This window comes from Engystomops pustulosus, chromosome 3, assembly GCF_040894005.1.
Source record: "Engystomops pustulosus chromosome 3, aEngPut4.maternal, whole genome shotgun sequence".
NCBI lineage: Eukaryota > Metazoa > Chordata > Amphibia > Anura > Leptodactylidae > Engystomops > Engystomops pustulosus.
In genome coordinates this window covers 135,902,570-135,925,302 of record NC_092413.1, presented here as the reverse complement: position 1 = coordinate 135,925,302, position 22,733 = coordinate 135,902,570, and the positions used below count along the sequence as shown (strand labels likewise).

General features: G+C 39.6%; 1 protein-coding gene across 2 annotated transcripts in view; it reads left to right on the top strand.

Annotated features, from left to right (window-relative positions):
* The window catches only part of PRIM2 (DNA primase subunit 2), a 79,814-nt gene that overhangs the window by 39,159 nt on the left and 17,922 nt on the right, over positions 1 to 22,733 (top strand). For both annotated transcript variants that reach the window (XM_072142217.1, XM_072142218.1), the window contains exons 8-10: positions 4,895 to 4,962; positions 10,385 to 10,457; positions 13,482 to 13,667. In XM_072142217.1, coding sequence (XP_071998318.1) covers positions 4,895 to 4,962; positions 10,385 to 10,457; positions 13,482 to 13,667 — 327 coding nt within the window. The remainder of the gene's footprint in view (positions 1 to 4,894; positions 4,963 to 10,384; positions 10,458 to 13,481; positions 13,668 to 22,733) is intronic.

The window sequence follows — 22,733 nt, the reverse complement described above, 5'->3', positions numbered from 1 at the left end:
AAGACTGACACAGGCAAACACAGGCTACAGCTCTTCTCTGGGTGACTCACCACATGCTGCTGGCAGGGAGCAAGGTAATGTAAATTAAACTTATAGAAACTACTGAAATGATTCAGAATGCTGACAAATGACCACTCTAATGGCACTCTGCAGTGGTTGGTAAAAGTACATCTTCTTATGCTTTATAAGAAAATGGCACTAACCAGGCTCCAGTGCCAACACCCAGCATCAGAAAACCTCCAATCCTGGGTGATTATTCTTCTAAACACCAAACACAGACAGTAGTGTTTGAGTTCTCTTCCTGTGTCATGTGCACTGAGAAGTAAAGAAGAGTCGCTGTGTCGCCATTCTCATTGCGCATGTGTTGCTCAGCCTCGTTGCTGGACAGTGAAGTCTCTCCATGTTTGGGTGGGTTTCCTCCCACTTTCCAAAACATACTGGTAGGTTAGTTGGTGAGCCCCATTGGGGACAGGGACCAATTTGGCAAAGCTCTGTGCAGCGCTGCGTAATCTGTGTGTAATATATAAAAATAAAGCAATTCTTATTTATTATTAATTAAGAGTTAAACAAGCTCCATAGTGCGTTACGGAGCTTGTGGAGCTCCTCACAGTCCAGCGACTAGGCTGACCACCACACCACCACAACTGTTTTTGTATGTCCCAAAATTGTATCTTTTTAATATTTTTAGTAATTTATTTGTTCTATAAAGAGAAAAATATATCTAGTTACAGTTTCACATGTCACATTCAAAAAAAAGTATGTCATGATATATAAAGCTGTTCCAAGGTATCATCATTTAAAGAGCATGACAGAACTGCAAAAATTGAACTGGACCTTTTAGGTAGCAATGGCACTTGGTGATGAAATAGTTTGAAAGGTTTCCAGGGGATTGAAACTCAGGTCAGCTGCATTGATATAAATGAAACTTCGTTACACACAAATGTATGCTTGCCCGCATGCTGCTCACCCCTCCTCTCTCCATAGTGGTCACCATACCCTAGTCAGGTTCCATAGACTTATATGGGGACCAATATCCAGCCGCAAATTATGTTTGTCTGAAAGGGGCCTAAAGGAAGGAAAAATAATCTGAAGAGTATAGTACATTGTAGTACATTACTTTGATGATGATCAGAATATTTTTGTTACTAGAGAAAACTTTTAATGCATCGTACCGATGTGTCAATCCATACTATTCCTCTTCAATCAAGATAAAATAAATGGAATAAAAACATTAGTCCGGTGCAGTGTGTAATGTAGATTTTTTTTTCCCCTCTCTTTCCCCAATGATGGTCATCTCGTGTTGCATGGGATATTTCAAAGAGTGCTGGGTAAGATTGGATGCATCTGTATTTGGAATAACCAAAGTGGATTTTAGAACATGCAGCTTTTGAGTTGGTCAGTACTGTACACGAGTCACACTATGAGAGTCTCAGCATGCTGCTATGGGATTTTTTTATTTATTTATTTTTTTAACTTTCGGCGTAGCAACACATCTTGTAGAACCTGCACACATTTTTCAGAGAGTGATAAATCCTATAGTATTGGGTTGTCAAGGACACTGGCTTCAGCATTCAATCACATCCACAGGATGAGATGCGAAGGTGAAGTATATGTACAATAACAGTGCAAAGTGCCTGACATGTTACTTCATTGATTTCCCAGAAAAGATGACCAAGTGCATTTATAAAGAAGATTACATTGTGTTTCTTACGCTGTGATGAAAATAACTAATTGTGCAAATATATTGTGTCTGCTTCAAAATGATTTTCATATAGCTCCAATAATTTGTATTGTCCGCTTATATGTAGCTCAGGTCTGCTTTATTTTATTGCAAATATAATTTGAGCATAAAGTGGTCATGGCAAGTGTAAATGTTATCTCCTACCTATCTGATCAAGATCCATTCATAACGGTGAACTAGACCCTTGTTCATGTATTTATGGAGGCACAGTGAAATACAAATTCTGATATCTGATTCCATCTTTCAAAAAGGGGTTAAAATGAAGGAAAGCCTGTGGAGCAGTTTGTGCTGCACAGAAAGGGACAGTATCGCTGAGTAGATTGGGATTGGCAACCACGATGTAAACGCAATGTTAGCACAAATGCGATGCAATGTCACAATATGAATGTAGTGGCGATGTGAACGCAAGCACGCTGTAAAAGAGATGGTAGCGCACATGCAATGTAAACTTTATATATATATATATATAAACTATGTAAAAGCAGTGTTAGCGCAAATGCTATGTAAACGTAATGTGAATTCAAGAGCAAATGTGATGTAAACACAATGTGAATACTAAAGCAATTGCATTATAAATGCGAGGTTAGCAGAAATGCAATGTAAACTTGATGTGAATTCTAACACAATTGTGATTCAAATGCGATTTTGGCAGAAATGTGATGTAAATGCGAACACACTGTAACCGTGATATAAATACAATGGCTACATTTATCAATGGCTCTGTGCTAGTATTCTGGCTGTGTTTGCACCAGTATTGTGTCACGGCTGCTCTGTGTCTGCTGTGACAAAAAATTGTTGGAAAGCCAACCTAAAAATTATAAATGCTAGAGTACAGCAATAAATCCCACCCCAAAAACCAAACACTGCATTCAGAAAAGACAATAATGGTGCATACCCCATTGTAGACGACAGTATTACTGGCTTTGCTGGCTCTTCTCCTCCCTGCACCATGCTGCAGCTGCTTCTTTCTTACATGTGCCGCTCAGCTCTGTGTCCCTCACTGGTTGGATGCAATGGCATCAGGACATGTCTGCTCCTGGCGCAGTTCTGCTCCAAGAGGGGTACGGACCACAGCTCATGGCTTTACAGAGCTGTCAAAGGAATGTCTGCACCCCTTATCCCTCTTTTATTTTATATGAATGTGTATTGCACTTTATGTACATGCTCAGGAGTCACGATTAGAGGAATAATGCAATGGGAAGTAATGCCTGCATTTATCCCAAGCACTGCTGGAGTGACCAGGAAAATAGTTGGTGACAATTTTGGTGGAGTTGCAAACGAAGTTCAGGAAATTGGGAAGTCGGGTTTGACTTAGGGCTCCACAGCCCTGATACTTAGAGGCGTACTTGTTATGGTTTTCCAACGAAGTCTCCCTACTGTGTCAGGAAAACTTTGTTGACCAGTGGAAAAATAATTTAGTGAATATAGACAAGTGTGATTTACCATATTGTTATAAGATTTTTTTTGTGGCTTTATCTTGTACGCGCAGATAAAAGCTTCAACAAATGTAATTAGTCCAATCTTCTGAAAGTTCTGCTTTCTGATTTTCGGTTAATAACAAACATGAATGTGGATTTTTCTGTTCTTTTCTGAAGTTATTTGTATTGTGTGAAGTTGAATTCTCTACACGCAGAGGGGGTGTGGAATTGGGAGGTCAGTCATGCAGTAAATTTCCCAGTTGAGATCGGTTTCAGCACAGATGAGATCTTTGGCTTCCTCAGAACCAACAGATTGAATAAAAGTATTGTAGTTCTCAGTTTTGTGCACACTTGAAACTAAAAGGTCAGATAAGTGAAACATGTTTTCTTTTTAAAATAAAATTTGGAATGTATACAAATTTTTTTGCTTAGAGCATTTTCAACTTCAACCTTAAAGTACTTAGCAAGGAAGTACAAGGCAAGGCCTGAATAAATATTCTACTGTATTAGATATTACTATATTATACCACTCCTCACCAGCTGAAATGACCTGGAATGGAGATGGGTGGACATATTTCTGGAACTACATGGGAAACCGTGATAACAGTGGAATCTAGAAGAAAATGGTAATGAAGCAGCACTCCGTAAATGCAGTTAAGTGAGTTTATTACACCTTCATGATGAGGCATCAGGAAGGTGGAATAAACTCAACTGCATTTACGGAGTGCTGCTTCATTACCATTTTCTTCTGGTTGTACGGGTCGGTGTAGGACCCTTTTCTGAAGACCTTTACCCAAGTTGTTCTCCTTTAACACGGTGCTGCTCCTTGGACTCCTTTTAACAGTGGAATCTATATGTTCCAAATTATGATAATATTTTTTTTACAGAAACCTGAAGACCTCATTCACTAAAAAACTGAAAAAGGGACTTTAAGGGTGGCACTTGCATTATATTTACAAATGCAATGAAAACGCCCAGGGGGACTCTCCTCAATCGCATATGACATTTTGAAAAGCATGTGATCGGTAACCAGCACCCAGTGTTTTGCATGTTTTTCACTCAATGGTGAATGGTTTCAAAACAATGGTTTTTTGAACTTTCTAAAGTGTCACATTAGACAAAAGGGTAGTGAGAATTGAGTAATAGCAGTTAAATTCGTACTAACCAGCGCAAAGTAGATGCAATTTAAAAACAGATACAGGCAGTCCCCGAGGTACGTACAAGATAGGTTCCATAGGTTTGTTCTTAAGTTGAATTTGTATGTAAGTCGAAACTGTATATTTTATAATTGTAGATCCAGACAAAAAAAATTTGGCTCCAGTGACAATTGGAGTTTAAACACTTTTTGCTGTAATGGGACCAAGGATTATCAATAAATCTTCATTATAGACGCTTTACAGCTGATCATTGCAGTCTGGGACTATAGTAAAGCATCCAGAGAGCTTCACCAGAGGTCAGAGGGGTCTGTCTGTAACTATGGGTTGTCTGTATGTCGGGTGTCCTTAAGTAGGGGACCGCCTGTACTACAGAGATGAGAGCTGCTAGAAAGTAAAGATTGACAGTCCCATATTGATCAGGAACGGTGCTGTTCCTCATATGCCCAAATAAGCCTACCAATCACGGATAATCTGTTGAAATTTGAGGTACTAACAGGACATGACTGAATGGAAGGTAGTGCACCCAGCAGCCCGTTACTGAGTGTAATTATCATTAATTATGGTTTTCTCTCTTCTAGTTGTCGGCTCGCTCACTTCCAATTGTGCAGTCAGATGAAAGACTACAGCCCTTACTAAGTCACCTCAGGTATGTATATTATGTATGGAAAAGACTTATCTATGACTTGCCTATCCATATGCAAAACATTCTACATTCCTCTGATTCCATTGTCTTTTCTGTTGCATAAGCACTTTTCTAGTGTAAGGAAGATGTATAGAATACTGTATCTAGTCTAGGCAATCACAGCAAGTTGGATAAGGTTGTGCAGCAGCTGGGATTGGTGTGTATGCTCGTGGCTGAAGAAATTAAAAATCTCGGAAATTGGCAATCCTTTTTTTAAAAAAATATTTTCTTGAAATTTTTAACCCTTTCCCTGCCTGGTGTTTCTGGAAATTTTGTCATGTTATTGGCCAGAGTGATTTTTACGATGATGACATGTGCAAATAAAACCGTTGTTACAGCATAAAAAATTGTACTAAACCCCAACAACCCATATATTTTCTTAAAGCAGACACCCATTTTCAAAATTGATTTAAAGAGTTCATAGACATACGCAGCTTCATGCTATTTTGATTCAAAGTCTAAAATTTTATTTAAAGAAATAGATAAAAATTAACTTTTGATGGCAAAAAATATGCTCCAAAGAGAAAATTAGCTTTACAGCTCCTAAATGTAATAGATAAACGTTTGTAAATCAATGCCTCAATGTCATATGTTCCCATGAGTAAATAGTCATAAAATCACTAAAACAGAAAATAACTAAAATCTGCTTTTCGGCTATAAATTTTAAGATGGCCACAACCTGCAAAATCTAGCAATTAACCTGACTAAAAACGTAAATGCACCCCTTAAACCTATATATTTTTTGAAATTTATGGTTGCAATCCACAAATCTTTCATAAAATATACAACACACAAAGTAAAACTTCTATTTTTGTCATAATCCTGTTAAAAAATGCAAATATTACATGAAAATTCGAAAATTATACTAAAATATGTACAAATCCAGATTACTGGAATATACTTTCCTAAAAACGGTAAGATGTAAGGAGTTCATACATACACCACATGTGTATATTCACCAAAATATGTAGTAAGGTAAACATTAAATACACAGGTGCGCCAAACCATTTTTGCAGAAAATTGCACTGAGTTTAGATGCAACACCATTGTATTAGCAGCACAATAACGGAACCTTCCGCAGTTCATAAGAATTTGAGTAAGAATGCCATAACATAGGTATGAGTAATGTAGAGGGATGGTGTGAGACAAAAACTTTATTCAGAAATGTGTGGATGGGGTTTTTTCGTGTAACATAAAACTTTTTCGACTAGTTATGGGTAGCAGTGTTAATTTGTAGCCACATTAGGCAAAAAGGATTAAATGTTCATCTTGATCACTTAATGTATGTAAATAAACGAACACGCCACAAATGACAACCAGCGTGCTCTTTCAGATTAATTATCGGACCTGCCATTGCAACAACTGGCGCTCCCCAAAAGGGGAGGTGGAAGATAATCCCCCAGCATTAAACACCCAATGTTACACTGAGGTGTCAGCTCTTACTTACAGCTAACACTCAGTGTTTCATGATGTCAGCTCAGCTCCAATGATGAGCTGAACCGGCAACAGCTTAACGACATATATATCAGTTTCTGAGTGTTAACTGATAAAGCAGTGGCAGATATATCAGTCATTGAGTGTCAATAGTTTTTTTGTTTTTTTTTTTAAAATCCACTCTTTTTTATTAAACATTTTTTTCAGTTTACAACATTCACCATAAAACAAATACCTCCCCCCCCCACCCTCCAGAGACCGTACCGCATGAAAGGATCTTATTTACATACAATATACACTCACCGGCCACTTTATTAGGTACACCATGCTAGTAACGGGTTGGACCCCCTTATGCCTTCAGAACTGCCTCAATTCTTCGTGGCATAGATTCAACAAGGTGCTGGAAGCATTCCTCAGAGATTTTGGTCCTTATTGACATGATGGCATCACACAGTTGCCGCAGATTTGTCGGCTGCACATCCATGATGCGAATCTCCCGTTCCACCACATCCCAAAGATGCTCTATTGGATTGAGATCTGGTGACTGTGGAGGCCATTTGAGTACAGTGAACTCATTGTCATGTTCAAGAAACCAGTCTGAGATGATTCCAGCTTTATGACATGGCGCATTATCCTGCTGAAAGTAGCCATCAGATGTTGGGTACATTGTGGTCATAAAGGGATGGACATGGTCAGCAACAATACTCAGGTAGACTGTGGCGTTGCAACGATGGTCAATTGGTACCAAGGGGCCCAAAGAGTGCCAAGAAAATATTCCCCACACCATGACACCACCAGCCTGAACCGTTGATACAAGGCAGGAGGGATCCATGCTTTCATGTTGTTGACGCCAAATTCTGACCCTACCATCCGAATGTTGCAGCAGAAATCGAGACTCATCAGACCAGGCAACGTTTTTCCAATCTTCTACTATCCAATTTCGATGAGCTTGTGCAAATTGTAGCCTCAGTTTCCTGTTCTTAGCTGAAAGGAGTGGCACCCGGTGTGGTCTTCTGCTGCTGTAGCCCATCTGCCTCAAAGTTCGACGTACTGAGATGCTCTTCTGCCTACCTTGGTTGTAACGGGTGGCGATTTGAGTCACTATTGCCTTTCTATCAGCTTGAACCAGTCTGCCCATTTTCCTCTGACCTCTGGCATCAACAAGGAATTTCCGCCCACAGTACTGCCGCTCACTGTATGTTTTTTCTTTTTTGGACCATTCTCTGTAAACCCTAGAGATGGTTGTGCGTGAAAATCCCAGTAGATCAGCAGTTTCTGAAATACTCAGACCAGCCTTTCTGGCACCAACAACCATGCCACGTTCAAAGGCACTCAAATCACCTTTCTTCCCCCATACTGATGCTCGGTTTGAACTGCAGGAGATTGTCTTGACCATGTCTACATGCCTAAATGCACTGAGTTGCCGCCATGTGATTGGCTGATTAGAAATTAAGTGTTAACGAGCAGTTGGACAGGTGTACCTAATAAAGTGGCCGGTGAGTGTACATTATACATTGTGTGATGGGGTTAGCATCGTATACAAAAGTAGATCAAAGCCATAGCTTCCAATGACATTCATATCAATAATATCTTGCAATAATTACACCATATTTTCCATACAATGTCTTAGAAAATGTTAAACGGGTTCCTGCATAGGTGTGCAGATGGTAGTCCCGGCGAGTCAAGCCAAGGCCCCCATATTTTCTCAAATCGCTTTTCCGCCTTTCTCTTAATGTATACCCCCTTCTTATCCTGTTCATTTTATTAATGAATTCCTGTTTAGTAGGAGGAGCAGCCTGTATCCAGTGATACGCAATCAGTTTTCTCGCTTGGTACAACATACGGGCAATGCCCTGTCGAGGTCCCCTTTCATCTGCTACCTCATCTACCCAACCCAGAATGCAGACCATAGGAGTGGCAGGGATCTGCACATCATATACCTTTTTTACAAGATCTAGTACCTCCTTCCAAAAGGTACCCAGTTCTGGACACTCCCTCATCATGTGGAGTAGATGTGCCCCGTCGCTACCACATCTGGGACAACAATCATCCCCCCTTACACCAATTCTACACAGCCACACTGGCATCTTATATTTTCTGTGGCATAGGAATAATTGCGAGAGTCTATGCTTCTCACTCGGAGACAGGTCTGGTGTCCAAGCTAGGATGGAGGTCCATTGTTCGTCCGTTATGGGCCCAATATCGGCTTCCCATTTAGTTAACGGGAATTTTTTATGATATTCATCTAATAGTTGTCTATATATAAGCGATATTATTCCCCTACCATTTCCTGGGGAGATCAAAATGTTAATAATTAAATGGTTTTTAATTGTCAATGGGGTACTTTTCATTTGAGTATCCAGGGCATGCCTTAACTGGAGGTACCTATAAAACATGTTATGTGGCAACTGATACTCCTCCCGTAGCTGCTCAAAGCTCTTCACTACTCCATCAGATACTACTTGCCCTACCCTATGAATCCCTTTATTGTCCCATACCCCTGTGTCAATAGTTTTAAATGGGTATTCTCATCTGGGCATTGATATTTAATTCACCTCTGCTGGAAAGATTTCACAAAGAAATAGTTTTTTTTAACTTGAAATGGCCAGGAGTTACTACATGTCCCAAAGCCGCCCTGTGGTAATGAACTCTGAATCTGCTCTGCTTGCGGTCATTTTATAAAATCATCATTTTCTAAATCTGACATCAAAAAGGTTTGAGTATTCATGCAGGGCCAATGAGTATTCATGCAGGGCCATGCAATCTCATTATTACAATTGGATTTCTCTTCTTCCTTCCCCTGGTAAAAACTTATCTTGTATCATGTATTTCTTTTTAAATTTAAAAACTGATTTTTTGCATTTCTATATTATATCTGTGTACTTTCTTTTCTGCCTGATTTGTGTCTTTATTGGTAGTCTGTCAAGGAGAGCATTGGGAAAACCAGTGCAGCAGGCAAGTAATTAATCTGACACTCCTGACTGCTTGTTTTTTTAAATACGGCCTTAATTTAATTGCATTTAATACAGGACTACCTCCCGTTTCAAACTGCCTTAATGCTTTAAGTATGTTTTTAATTAAAATAAAAAAATAAAGTAGCAAATAATTGAAAATGAACAGACCGTAATTAGTTTGACTCTTCAACTAGCCAGTTACTTTGATCAAGATCTGTGTGAGCAGGTACTGCAATTGATGAAATGAGATATTGATTAGTTTTCTGTCATAATATCTTCTATCTATACTGCTATTAATGTTCTATATAAAACCACCCAATTTTCTATATGGCACCACCCAGAAATAAATCTGACCTGAAATCAGGTTTTCAGATATACACAGCTTGTAATTGAGGCTTACAAAAAAGGGAAAATGATAGAATTCCTTCTCTCTTGTGTAGTTTCACTGATTCTCAGATTATTCCACACAGTGGAGGAGATTTATCAAGGGTCTGAGAGCAAAACGTTCTTTCATTTTTTTTTCATAGAAGAAAACTGAGCTCTGATTGGTTGCCATGAGCAACTAGAGCCATTTTGCCCTCAGTTTTGAGGTCTACTGGGTAGTCATAGTCACATATACCCCTCCCCCTCCTTCCAGATTTAAATGAGGAAGCATTGTCTTTGACTACACAAACAGTCTGCACAAATCACTATTGGCATATTGTCATCATGCCTTTTGACTAACCAGCTGAGGTGATGGTGGAACATCTTGGACTTCCAAAGCAAAGTGGGGAGAATATATATATATATATATATAGCCAGACCCTGCCCCCTAGTAAACAGCCAGTAGCCCCCTTCCCTCTGGTATATAGCCAGCCCCCCTGCCCCCTAGTATATAGCCAGCAGTCCCCTTGTATATAGCCTGTGCCTGCCCCATTGTATATTGCCAGCTGCCACTTGGTCTTCTTACTTAGCATTGAATTGGCATATAACTTCTGTATATTTTTTCTCTTTCTCAGTCATTCATACATTGGGCAAGATTTTAGCTCACAAAGAAATACAGGAAAAATCTCTCTTGACCAAATTGATGCTGTAAGTATTGAAAACACTAAATTGTACAGATCATTTTTAACATTGATTATTTTCTGCATTCTACATTGTTGTATACAATGCTTAATGTTTGGAGCTCATAGATTACTGAATGTTTTGACCTATTAATGCTCTTGCTTTTGGTGTTGCTCCCCTTGTTGATTATGCCATAAATGTAATGTATGTAATTAAAAAAAATAAACAAAAACTTAATTTAGAGTTCAAAATTTGCCATCTTATGGTGCACACATTATAGTTAAAACTGCATCGTAATAAGTTTTGATATTCACATGTGGACAAAATTGTTGGTACCCCTTATTTAATTGAAGAGTCAAACAAAAGTAAAAATAAATTTCTATGAACAAATGAAAGGCAGACATTGCTTTTTAACCATGCTTCAACAGAAATAGAAAAAAAAATCAGGCCTGGACATGTTACAAGTGATGGTACCCTTAACTTTATATTTTGTTGCACAACCTTTTGAGGCAATCATGTGATTTCTGTAACAGTCAATGAGACTTCAATATGTATTTTGGCCCACTCCTGATGAGCAAACTGCTCCAGGTGTCTTTCCCAGACTGGATGTTTCAGCTCTTTCAAAAGATGCTCAATGGGCTTTAGGGCTCAGAGAAGGCCTCTTCAGAATAGTCCAGTTTTTTCCTCTTAGCCATTCCTGGGTGTTTTTAGGTGTGTGTTTTGGGTCATTATGCTGTTCTAAGACCCATGACCTGTGATTTTGACCAAGCTTTCTGACACTAAGTAGCAGATTTCTCTCTACGAACCCTTGATAGTCTTGGGATTTCATAGATTCAAGATACCCTGTGCCAGATGCTGTAAAAAAGCCCCAGAATATAACTGGGCCTCCTCCATGCTTCACAGAAGGGACAGTGTTCTTTTAAAGATATGTTTTCCATCTGTGAACATAGAGCTGTTGTGTCTTGCCCAAAAGTTTAGATTTTAGTCTCATCTGTCCATTGGACATTCTCCCAGGAGCTTTGTTGCTTGTCTACATTTATTTGTTGCCATTTGTATTATTCATCTCTTTGATTTGTCATCATTTTTCCTCCTGCTGCCACGTCCAGGAAGGTTGTCTACAGTCCCATGGATCTTAAATTTCTGAAATAGATAAACATTTCTTGAGCCCATTCGGATAATGATGGACAAACGGGGCACCAGGATCTCACTCATGCAGCATGTCTTCCTTGTTTGAGCCACATCGCCAACAGGAATTTTGTACGGAAGGGAAGGTCAGGTCCAGTACCATCAGTACCACACAGAGACAATTTTATAGCCTTTTTCTTGGGCCGCACTAGCCAAGGATAGTTTGTGAGTGAAGAGGAAATATCATTGTCAATCCTCCTGAGCCAAGGAGGTCCCCGATTCCCATTCCCAACTCCTGACAAATGGAAACTCAGATGTTTCTGAGCCTTGCCAACAAAACAGTAGATCTGCAAAATAGCATACCTCTGGGCACAGCTTCAATCCGAGCTGAGTTCTACTTTTTAAGGCGAGCACCGTGTTGGCCAAGATACCCCGTAGATCACCCTTGAGCAGCTCCCACTTCCGAGATAGTTGGGCTGGCTTTTTGGTTCCTGGGGCCTATAGGAATTAATTGATGCAATGTTTGTTAGCACACGCACAGGTAGTCTTTAAGAAGATTGCCGTTAAGACACCACATGCAAGGAAGACATGAGCTTGGAGGGATCATCAAAGTCAGGAATACAAGGGCATGGTCCGAAGAGAGTATGTAGTCAATGTGAGTGGGTTATGGCTTAAAAGAAAGAATTCAATCAGGCTATAAGAGCCATGGGCAGGGGAGAAATATAAATAGTCTTTGCCAGATGTCAACTAATTGGAGGGCTTGGAAATCTTTCTTAAATGAATGAATCTGATGATGTGGTGTTCTTCTCCATCCCCCTGAGGTGTCTAGAGTGGGGTCCAAGGTAAAGTTAAAGTAGCCTGTATTATTAAGTGACCTTCCACAAATTGTGAGCAGCGTGCCCAGGGGTAAGAGGTAAATGGGAAAAGGGAAAGTGATGATTGAATAAAGGGTTCTGAGATCTAGCACACAGGCTTATTAGATATGTTAAACACACCAAACTAGGGCACGTATAAAAATATAAACCCATCCACGTCCATAATCAAAATCACTATAGAGTGTGGACACGTCTGTCTTGGAAGGGAACTCATGGCACATATCAGACAGACACAAAATATTAAACAATAATCTGTTATACACTATTTCGGAGACCGCGGCGTCAGTCGGGATCTCCCCAGAGGAGGAGGGGGAGTCGGCAGAACAGAGAGACTGAGCCAGTTCGCAAGGGCCGGGGCTGGGAAATCCAATGCAGTAGCCAGGGCAGACGTACCTCGGCAAATCTCTGGTTTGCCTGGCGTATCTGTAGACGAAATGGAGATCCCCCCCCCCCCCAATTGTATGGAATGTACCCCTACCACTGTTTGTCCATGAGAGATTTAAGATCGCTCTGTTTGAGCAAGGTCAACCAGGACAAGTCGGACATGAGCTATAGGTGAACACTTTAATAAGTGGTATTCCCGGGTGAGAAGGTGAGTTGAGCCCCCTCTGTAGATGATGCTTGAGCTTTCAGCTTTTGGACCTCTATATTTTGCAGTATAGGTTTGCCCAAAACTCTCCATATGCTCTCTGGTAGGGATGGTGTGCGAGCTCAATGCGCGTAATTCAGCAAGAGTTCCATATTCCTGCAACAACATAATGTGCCTTTCTCTTTGCTCCAATTAGTAGGGGAGAGGGTCAGCTGGATATGTGGGATTCATGGCTTCTATCCGTGGTGAGGCAGGAACAGTTCTAAAGTGTGGCCGCCTTCTTCCACAACAGACCACACCTCTACTTGCTCAGTTAATGTGTTTCACCTGTTGAATTAAAAACCGCTCCTTAAACCGCAACAAAACTTAATTCCATGCAGTTTTAACAGCAACGTGTGAACGTATCCATAGGGTATAAATCTAGTAATCTTGAATGGTACTGATCTTGTGAATTTCTTTCAGCTGGCTTTAAAGTCCTTTCCTCTCTGCATGCGTCAGCTGCACAAGTCTTTGAGAGAGCTCCATCATCTTCGCCATGGTGGGCGCATGCAATATGGCCTGTTCCTCAAGGGCATTGGTCTGACATTAGAGCAAGCTCTGCAATTCTGGAAGTTGGAGTTTACAAGGGGGAAGGTTGATTCAGAAAAGGTATGTACCCACTCTTTTCTTATTTTCCTTCCTTGAATACTGAATAGCTATTCTGCCAGGATGTATACAGAACAAGGAAGAGAATTGAGGATGGGGAACGTTGTGACATAATCTTTATTAGATTTCAATAAAGTATGATAGACAAGTGTATTGTCTTAAAAACCCTTAGGCGTCATACATTATTGGATGTGCACTTATAAAGTAGATGTAGCTGCTCTATGTATAGCTGCAGAAACATTGAGTATATATCTACTTTTGGTGATGCATGTATATTTTACGTTATACTGACACTATCTGTTGCAATTCCTGCCAGGATGTGCAAGCTGCAGCCGTGGGAGGGGACGGGTCCGGTGTAACTATTTGAAAAGTCCCATTCTCACATTCACCCCATTGGGAGAATTACAAAAAGTGAAGCAATATCTCAGGGCAGTAGTTCCACTGTTTGATGAAATTTCATTGAAAAACAGCAATGTAGACTGCAGTGAACCTAACCCATAGTACTGTGGCTCTACTGATTACAATACATATTCAACCACTATAGTATTTGCATGACTTAACCATAGGCAACCATTATTAAAAGCCCTGTTACAGCAAACTGCACATGTATGGATTCCCACACATGAGGTTTGCCCACTAGGTAGACAGTTTTAGAGGTAACCAGGTGTTGGTCCAGTGATGTGTGATTAGTTGAGTTCTGTGTCTATATACTTAAAATAAATAATGTAATAATTAATCTTTTATATAGCGCTATCATATCCCGTAGAATTTTTACAAATCATGGGGGACATATTACAAAAGTATAAGCCATTGCTGTGGAATACAGTTTACTTGAAAATAACTGTGTCTTATATTAAATTTTGTTCATAAAATGGACTAGGTTTTATTTGAAGGACATGTCTTATTTGTGCGTGAACAAGAATTTACATTTATTGTTGATCAAAAAAACCCATCAATATTTATTAATATACTATCGTCCTCACATGCGTCGGCATAAACATTTGAATCAAGAAAGCCTTGTTTCCATGTGTGTGGTACGATCCTGGCATTTATGAACAAAAAGCTAATTTTTTTTTTGTTTAACCCCTGCAGAAGTGCTGAGACTGTATGGCGGGGTGAGCCCTCTTCATACAGACGTATGTTTTGTTGCATATTGCAAAAAATTCCCACCGCTAATGCCCGTGATCGGGCCTAGAGAATTAACACTTGTTATGCCGCTGGCAGCCTTTAGGACAGTGATGCGTGGGTGTCGCCATCTTTGATATGATCGATGCTCTCTGGGGCGTCCTCAGGGAGCGGCAATCTGTTGCCATGACAGCCTCAGGCTGCATGGCTTCTAAAAATTTGTTACAATTAGCCAGTGGCTCATTGTAATGAATACTGTGCAAAAATATAGTAGTATATAGTAGGAACGATCAGACCATCTAGGGTTAGAGTACCCTAGAGCAGTGATGGGGAACCTTTTGGAGGCCGAGTACGAAAACTACAACAACATGGAAATTTAAGCAGTAACTTATTGTTTTCTGCTCTGTTATGGGTTTTAATCGTATTGGCATCCTGAGGACACCAATATACTGCAAAGAAAGAGGAGACAGATTATTTTTGTAGCCTTGGTCCAGGGTCCCCTGAATTGTGAGCCCAAAGACGGCTCCAATCTTAATTCAGCTCTGTCCACACCTTCTCCTGAAGTCTCGGACAGCCCAGGATGTGTTACTTGCAGAGGTGATTGCCTGAGTGCCCACAAAGAGGGCTCTGAGTGCCACCTCTACTGCCTTAGAGGGTCTAAAAAATAGTAAAAAAATAAATTATTTTCCTTTTCCCTAAGACTCATATAAAATGTAATAAACAGTAAAAATCACAAACATTTTAGGTATTGCCGCGTCTCAAAATGCCCGATCTATCAAAATATAAAACCGGTTATTGCCGGTGGTGAACCCCATAACAGAAATTAGCGTCAGGAAAAAAAAAAATATTTCTGACACATTTTTTTAATTTTTTAAAAATGTATTAAAATTTGGTGATCACCGTGATCATACCGAACCAAAGAATAAAGAAGATCATTTGGAGCGCACAGTGAAAGTGATAAAAACTGAGCTCACAAGAAAGTGATGTAAATGCGGTTTTTGCCAATTTCACCACAGTGAAAAATAAACACTGTGTCCTTAAGGGGTTAAAGGCGGTAAAGTCAACAACTTCTCTGATATCCTGATACTTTTCCAAACCATGAATTTCATTCAGAATATTTTTGTGATTCCAATTCTTTAAGAATCGGTGGCCTCAATTTCTCATGTTTAGCAATAATACTTTCCCTGAATGAGCTCTTCTTGCCCTGGTAGCTGCTTTGTAGCTCATTAGCCACACCGCTGTCAGTGATTTTATCCCATGAATGCTTCACCCATATCACAACCTCTTGCAGTATCTAAATGATCTACTTATACTAATGTATGGCGTGGGGGGAATTGTAGCAATGACTGCCGCTAGATCTTATTTTCAGGGGTGGCCTTATATTACAAAGCTTGAAAAAAATTGCACAAGGTCTTATTTACAAGGTGTCTTATTTTCAGGGAAACAAGATTACAGCTAAGGCTGCATTTAAACTTTGTGTTTGCATTGTATGTCTACATGCAATACAAACATAACATGTGAATGCAGCCTGAACCATGCACATTTCCTAGGCCTTCTGTAGCAACCCCCACTGTTAACAATATGACAATATTCCTCTTGTGTGACTGGATCATGACAAGAGAGTTACTAGAAATTTAATAGGTTTATAATAACCCCACGTTAGGCAAGCAGCTGACGTCATTGTGTGTGTTGGCCGTGTGCGGGGACCCGAAGAGGACCCCAGCACTTCTGAAGCAATAAGAGGAACTGGTGGGCGCTGGCATTGTATGTACTGGTGGGGGCAGGGGCTGGCAGGCTATATACTGGTGGGGGCATAGGCTGGCAGGCTATATAATTGGGGTCAGGGGCTAGCTGGCTATATACTGAGGGGGCCTGTGCTGGCTAGCTATATAATGGGGGATATGGGCTGGTTCAGCTGGATACTGGCTTGAGGCTGTGACCAATGCATTTCCCACCCTAGGCTTATACTCGAGTCAATAGGTTTTCCCAGTTTTCTGTGTTAAAATTAGGTGGGTTGGCCCCCAACACTTTTCCCTTAAATGGGCCCCCACCAAGTTTTGGGGGCTGTATATTAGTGAGGGAATGTAGACCTCTATGGGGACTGTCATCTGGCCACAAATTGTGCGCCCAGATCATGGTCCCCTTTTACGTTTTTTTTTTTTTTGCTTGAAACCTATGGGGGGACCCTAGCTATTGCATGGATGAGTACCCTGTTTGGGCTACATTCTGTGGGTGGCCTTCATCAGACTTTGTGCCCAAGGGCCCCCACCAATCTTAATCCGGCCCTGATAATACTTAATCTGTATATAGTGCCATCAAATTCCACAGTGCTGTACAGATCATGGGGTGCATATAAAGCTAAAACATTTACAGAGTAATAAGATAATCAGATGAGATCATAGGAATCGGGGCCCTGCTCGCCAGAGCTTACAATCTAAATACTTGGGGGCATAGGCTGGCTCTATACTCCATGGCATAGGCTGGCTCTATATCCAAGGGCATAGACTTGCTCTATAGTGGGGGGCATGGGTTGGTTTGCTGGCTATCTATTGGGGGGGGCATGGGCTGACTATATACTGGAGGGCATGGGGTTATCTATATACAGGGGACAGTTTGTTTTTTGCTGTCATGGGAACAAGGATTATCAATAAAATTTCATTGCAGACACCTTATATCTGATCATTGCAGCCTGGGACTAAGGTAAAGTCTCTGGAGAGCTGTCTCTAACTAGGGGTCGTCTGTAAGTAGAGTGTCCTTATGTCGGGGACCACCTTTATTCGAATCAATAGGTTTTACCAGTTTTTTCTGGTAAAATTAGGTGCCTCGGCCTATATTGAGGTTGGCTCATATTTCAATGACTACATGCAACAGTCCAAGAAGACTGATGGAGCATTATGGATTTCTTGTAGAGAATGTTTTTGGACTGTTAATATAATACAAAAGGTAGTGAAACAATTTCATATGTGATGGATTCTTAGCATTGATTCTTAACCCCTTAACGACGCATGCCATAATAGTACGGCGGGTGCATACATTACTTACTATGAAGACGTTTCCCCCAAAAATGTATTCAAATAGGCCATAGATTAGTTACAGAGCTTTGTTCTTGCTGGTATACTTGCATAAATATTTTCATTTGCTGTTGCTGTAGCCATTTGTGCCAATTTTTTTAAAATAAATTCCAGACATATTATTTCTAATCTTTAAATTGAACTTTTTTCAAGTGGTCACTGTTCTTGTTTGAATATTATGACATAATGACTAATATTTGTCCAGTCTTGTTGAGACGGATCTGGGTGTAGGAGTAGATGATTGCATAAAACCTTGTTAACTTGCAGTGGTTGCACACAGGCTTTAGCAAGTGCTCAGGCATGGGAAAGGAACACCCTGTGTTGTGCTGAACCCCCTCCATGGCCAAGTGACGTGGAGGTTTCATAGTTGCAAGAATAATCATAATTTCTTGCAGTGCGCAATTAATTGAAACCATTTCCTTAAAACTGGCGTAGCAGCACTGAGATATGTCCCTTTATGTAATTATGTTGTGCAGGGACAGTGGCTTATCTGATATAGTCAGCCATATTATTGAAAGCAGTCACTGAAGTGTATTTCAGTAGAAAAATATAGGGGGGTCACTATTTTTGCCTCGGTCAAATCCATTTACTTGAACTTTTGGCCGGCAACTGGATTTGGTTATTGCTGAAATCTGAGCCAGTCCCTGGCTGGTTAGGATTTTAATTCAGGAACTCCTGAGGTGCAGCAGAATTGTTAAGAACCTCTTACTTGTGCTGTATCTTATGCCAGGGAGAAAGATGCAAAGATATTTAACATACTCCACTTTTTTATAAATACATTACTTTTCATATTGACAGTGCATGTTATTGCAGAAATGCATATTATATAGTGATTTTAAGGAACTAGTTGAATGTCATTGTTACTTCACCTGCTTATTATTATGGGATTGCAATTGGTTATTGGATTTTTGAGCAATACATATAATCAGTAAGTAATTCTCTTCTCCACTTTAACTGGAATGTACTGTACTCTGGAATTGGATTTAAATTGAAATTCAATAGTCTGTTCTTGTCTGGTATATTGGAATCTCTTATTTTCATTTGCGTGATATTGATCAGCGAAACATGTATTATTTTGTACTTATATTTAATGTTAATTTTTTTTATTTTACATTGCAACTCTTAGGGCATTGAGTGAATTTTGAAACATGAGTAGAATGTTAAAGCCAATGATCCTTTTATGACCCATTTTATTGTGTTTTTACATGTTTTTCAAGCTAAAAACAGGAGATTGGTGAAAATATAGCCACTAGATTTGTCCTTTATGATACACACCTGGTTATGGCTTCAGAAAACTGCATTAAGATGTTATAGACACTAATTTTGCCAACTTATTTTTAATTTTTTATATATCGACAACCATATGGAATAAATGGTACCATTAGGCTGTAGGTCAATACAATTGCAAGGATACCTAACTTAAAAATGGATCTTTTTATTTTCCCAAAGACTGAGAGCTTTTGATCACTTTTTGTAAAGCTTTTCAGAGTTGAGGTTGAAACCTCAGTTTTGTTTTTGTTTTTTTTTTTAATACAGTGCTCACTTACCACATTGAAGAATGGATTCTATTAAAAAGATCTTGGCATTAAAAGCCCAACAATTTCAAATATGGGAGTTTTTTTTAATTTTTTATATAATAAAATTGGTTTCATGGGATAAGGGTTATTTGCAGTAAATTTTTTATTTAATACTTAAAATAGTTTTGTACTTAAACTTTTCTTTTTTAGAAGTGACTAGAATGTGCAGTATGATTGTAACTCTGAAGGACTTAATATAGGGATACTACTGACGGCTTTCACTAGGCCCCCCCCCCCCCTCTGCAATAGCAGTAGATCAGTGGTCAGTGGTGTAGCCATGGTGTAGACTATACTGTTCACTGCACTTGTCAGAAGGAAAGAGAGGACTATGAAAGCATTTTATTCCATCGTGGAGATCTGACAGCGGAACCAAAGGGAAGGGGTGGGACGGGAGGATCCTATTGCTGGATGTCATGTTGTCAGAGATTTGATGAAGATGTCCACATTGACTTGATAATCTTTCCTGGCGAGGAGCCAGTTAGGTTTTTTTAAACAATCTTTTTTAGGTGAAAGGTCCCAAGGAATAAAAAAAGCCCTTTGTAGTCCTGCAGATTTTTCAAGTTATGCCTCTGGAAGGGGGGGATTAAAAACATATCACTTTATCATATACTCAATACGTGTTTGTTGTGGAGGGGTTCAGCTGCTATTGACCAGTCATAGGAGCTAGATATCTTGTGCACCTGGGCAGTGTTCACATTTTGGATATGTTTACTACTTTATGCTGTGGATACTCGACCTCTGAAAATGTTGGTAATTCCCCCGCCAATCTTTAATTCCCCCTGCCAGGTGCATCTGTGTCCATCTTCCCACCAGATACTGAATCTTGTATTAGTCTTACCCCAGCTCAAAGTTTGATTACTTTATGTGTTCTCTTTTAAGCTTGTGTAAATATTTGCTGGCATTTCTGCTATTTACGATCTAAAAGCAGATGTGTTACTATGTCCCATGAATATTAATTACTTGTTTCTCTCTCCTAGGCAAATCACCTGATTTTTCTAGCTTACATTTTCTTAGGAACATGATAGCAGCTTCTGAATAACTTAAAGTAAAAAAAAAACTCCTATTTTACAATCCTTACAGTTATAATGGCACAGCCATGCCATATATGCATTCATAATGTTACCGTTCACATATGGTTTCTGACTAATTATAACTGTTATATCTTAAAGGGGTTGTTTCAAGTATCCTGGATAGGGAATAACATTCTGATTGTTGGGATACTGACATCTGGAGTCTTTTATTGTGGATTTCCAGTGTTCTGGTCCCTCAGGGGCTCTAAGGATAGTAATAGCTTTATTTTTTTTTATCAGCTTTCAGGTATAAAGAATGCTTTTAGAAACATTATCCTTCTGATGTAGCCCAAGCAAGATTTTGGGTGAAAATGATCTAATATTTAACAATTCCCTTTTTGGACTAAAACATTCAAGCCACAGCTTGCTGAAACCATGCACTTAATTTATGGTGAGACTTGCACCTTGTGATAAATCTTCAAAATCACCATCGATGAATGTCATTCACAATTTATCATGAACGCTTGTCTTGAAAAACAAGCAATCTCAAAAATCAATGTTGTACGTTAAAGTCTTCAGGTTTTAAAAAAAATTGGGCTCTGGTGGGTCTCTGTAGGAAGCTGAAAAATGGCTCTGGTGTCAAAGGGTTAAAATGCCATAGTTCCATGTGAGAAGGCAATATACTTTATAACCACACGCCTTTCTCTTGTGGCAATGAGATTGCCGCAAGATGGAGACCTTGGCGGTAAATCTAAATCTCGTCTGTTTGACTTTCCTGCTATTACGATTTTCTGTTTGCCTAATTTGGCGTTTGACCTTGTAAACTGAGGTCCCTTTTGGTAGAGCAGTAGATAAAGTATTACTAATGAGAATATCTCCAGGACATAGTTATGTAGATTTCAAAGAGTGATGTACTTTTAATTATTCTGCACGGCTAATGTGAATGTCAATTAAAGCTAATTATACCTTGGCGTATTTCACTGTAAAGTATTTCCTTTTCTGAGGCCCATACTACATTTAGCGGTGCACCCCAAGGTTAAGCAAGTTATATAAATGTTGACACTGTTCAATTATCTCAAACACAACATTATATTTTAATGGTTTAGTCAAGATGTTTCCTTACATTCAAAATGAACAACCTTATTATAGATCCCGGGAATTGTTGCTGTTTTTTCAGAGCACTAGCCGTGCTGAGGACTCTTGCTATGTCACTTTGTGTTGATTTATATGCAAGACCTTTTCTCCTTATAGCTGGCTACCATTTATGTAGCTATGAAGCTATTTTTCTGTCAAAGGTCACAGACTGATAATATTAGACTGAATTCTGTCCCTTTGCCTGAAACTTGGCAGCTGGGAAGTGTAATGCTAGAAAAAACACCAGAAAGGATAAAGTAATAATTCCTTAGCCAGAAGACTATTATGATATTAAATGTTTTCTGCACAAGTGAAAGAAAACAAACATTTCAATATTACTACTATTTTTTTTTTTTAATTAATTGCCCTTATGAAAGACACAGACCTCATGCACATAGCTGCAGCTTATAGCCTGTAGTGCACAGGTGGTCATCGGCATAAATCAACTTTATCTTATATTACCTGGCATCAGAGGGGACGCATGCTTTTTTACCAGCCCCTCCCATCTACTGCTTCCCATGAATTATGCTTTTTTCTCTATTCAGCACTTCATGTCATTTAACGTCCTATACCAGTGATGGCAAACCTTTTAGAGGCCGAGTGCCCAAACTACAACAAAGACCCGCTTATGTATCGCAAAGTGCCAACACAGAAATTTAATTTGTGATTTATACTCCCTGCTCTGTCACAGTTTTCATTGATACCAGCAGCGAGGACACCAATAAAGCAGAAAATAGTCCCAGGTGGCACTGTAACTTTAAAATAGCTCTGTGCACAGAAAGTCCTGTGCTGTCTGGGACTGCAGGAAGATACCTGGAGTCGTCTCTGGTGATGGCCCGAGTGCCCACAGAAAGGGCTCTGAGTGCCACCTCTGGCACCAGTGCCATAGGTTAGCCATCACTGTCCTATACCCTGTACATTTTCAAAATTTACCACATTCATGTATCTGATCACATGAAATCACAGCATGGCATGCTGTGATTTCATGTGATCAGATACATAACTGGGCTACAATTTGCAAATGTAAATGGTATAGGACCTTAGATGAAATCACCCTGGTCACATGACCTGAATGCAACACAAGGCACAGTGTACAAAAGTGACACATTTTTCCTATAAGTAAACAGAGCTTTATATGTCTGTAGTTGAATA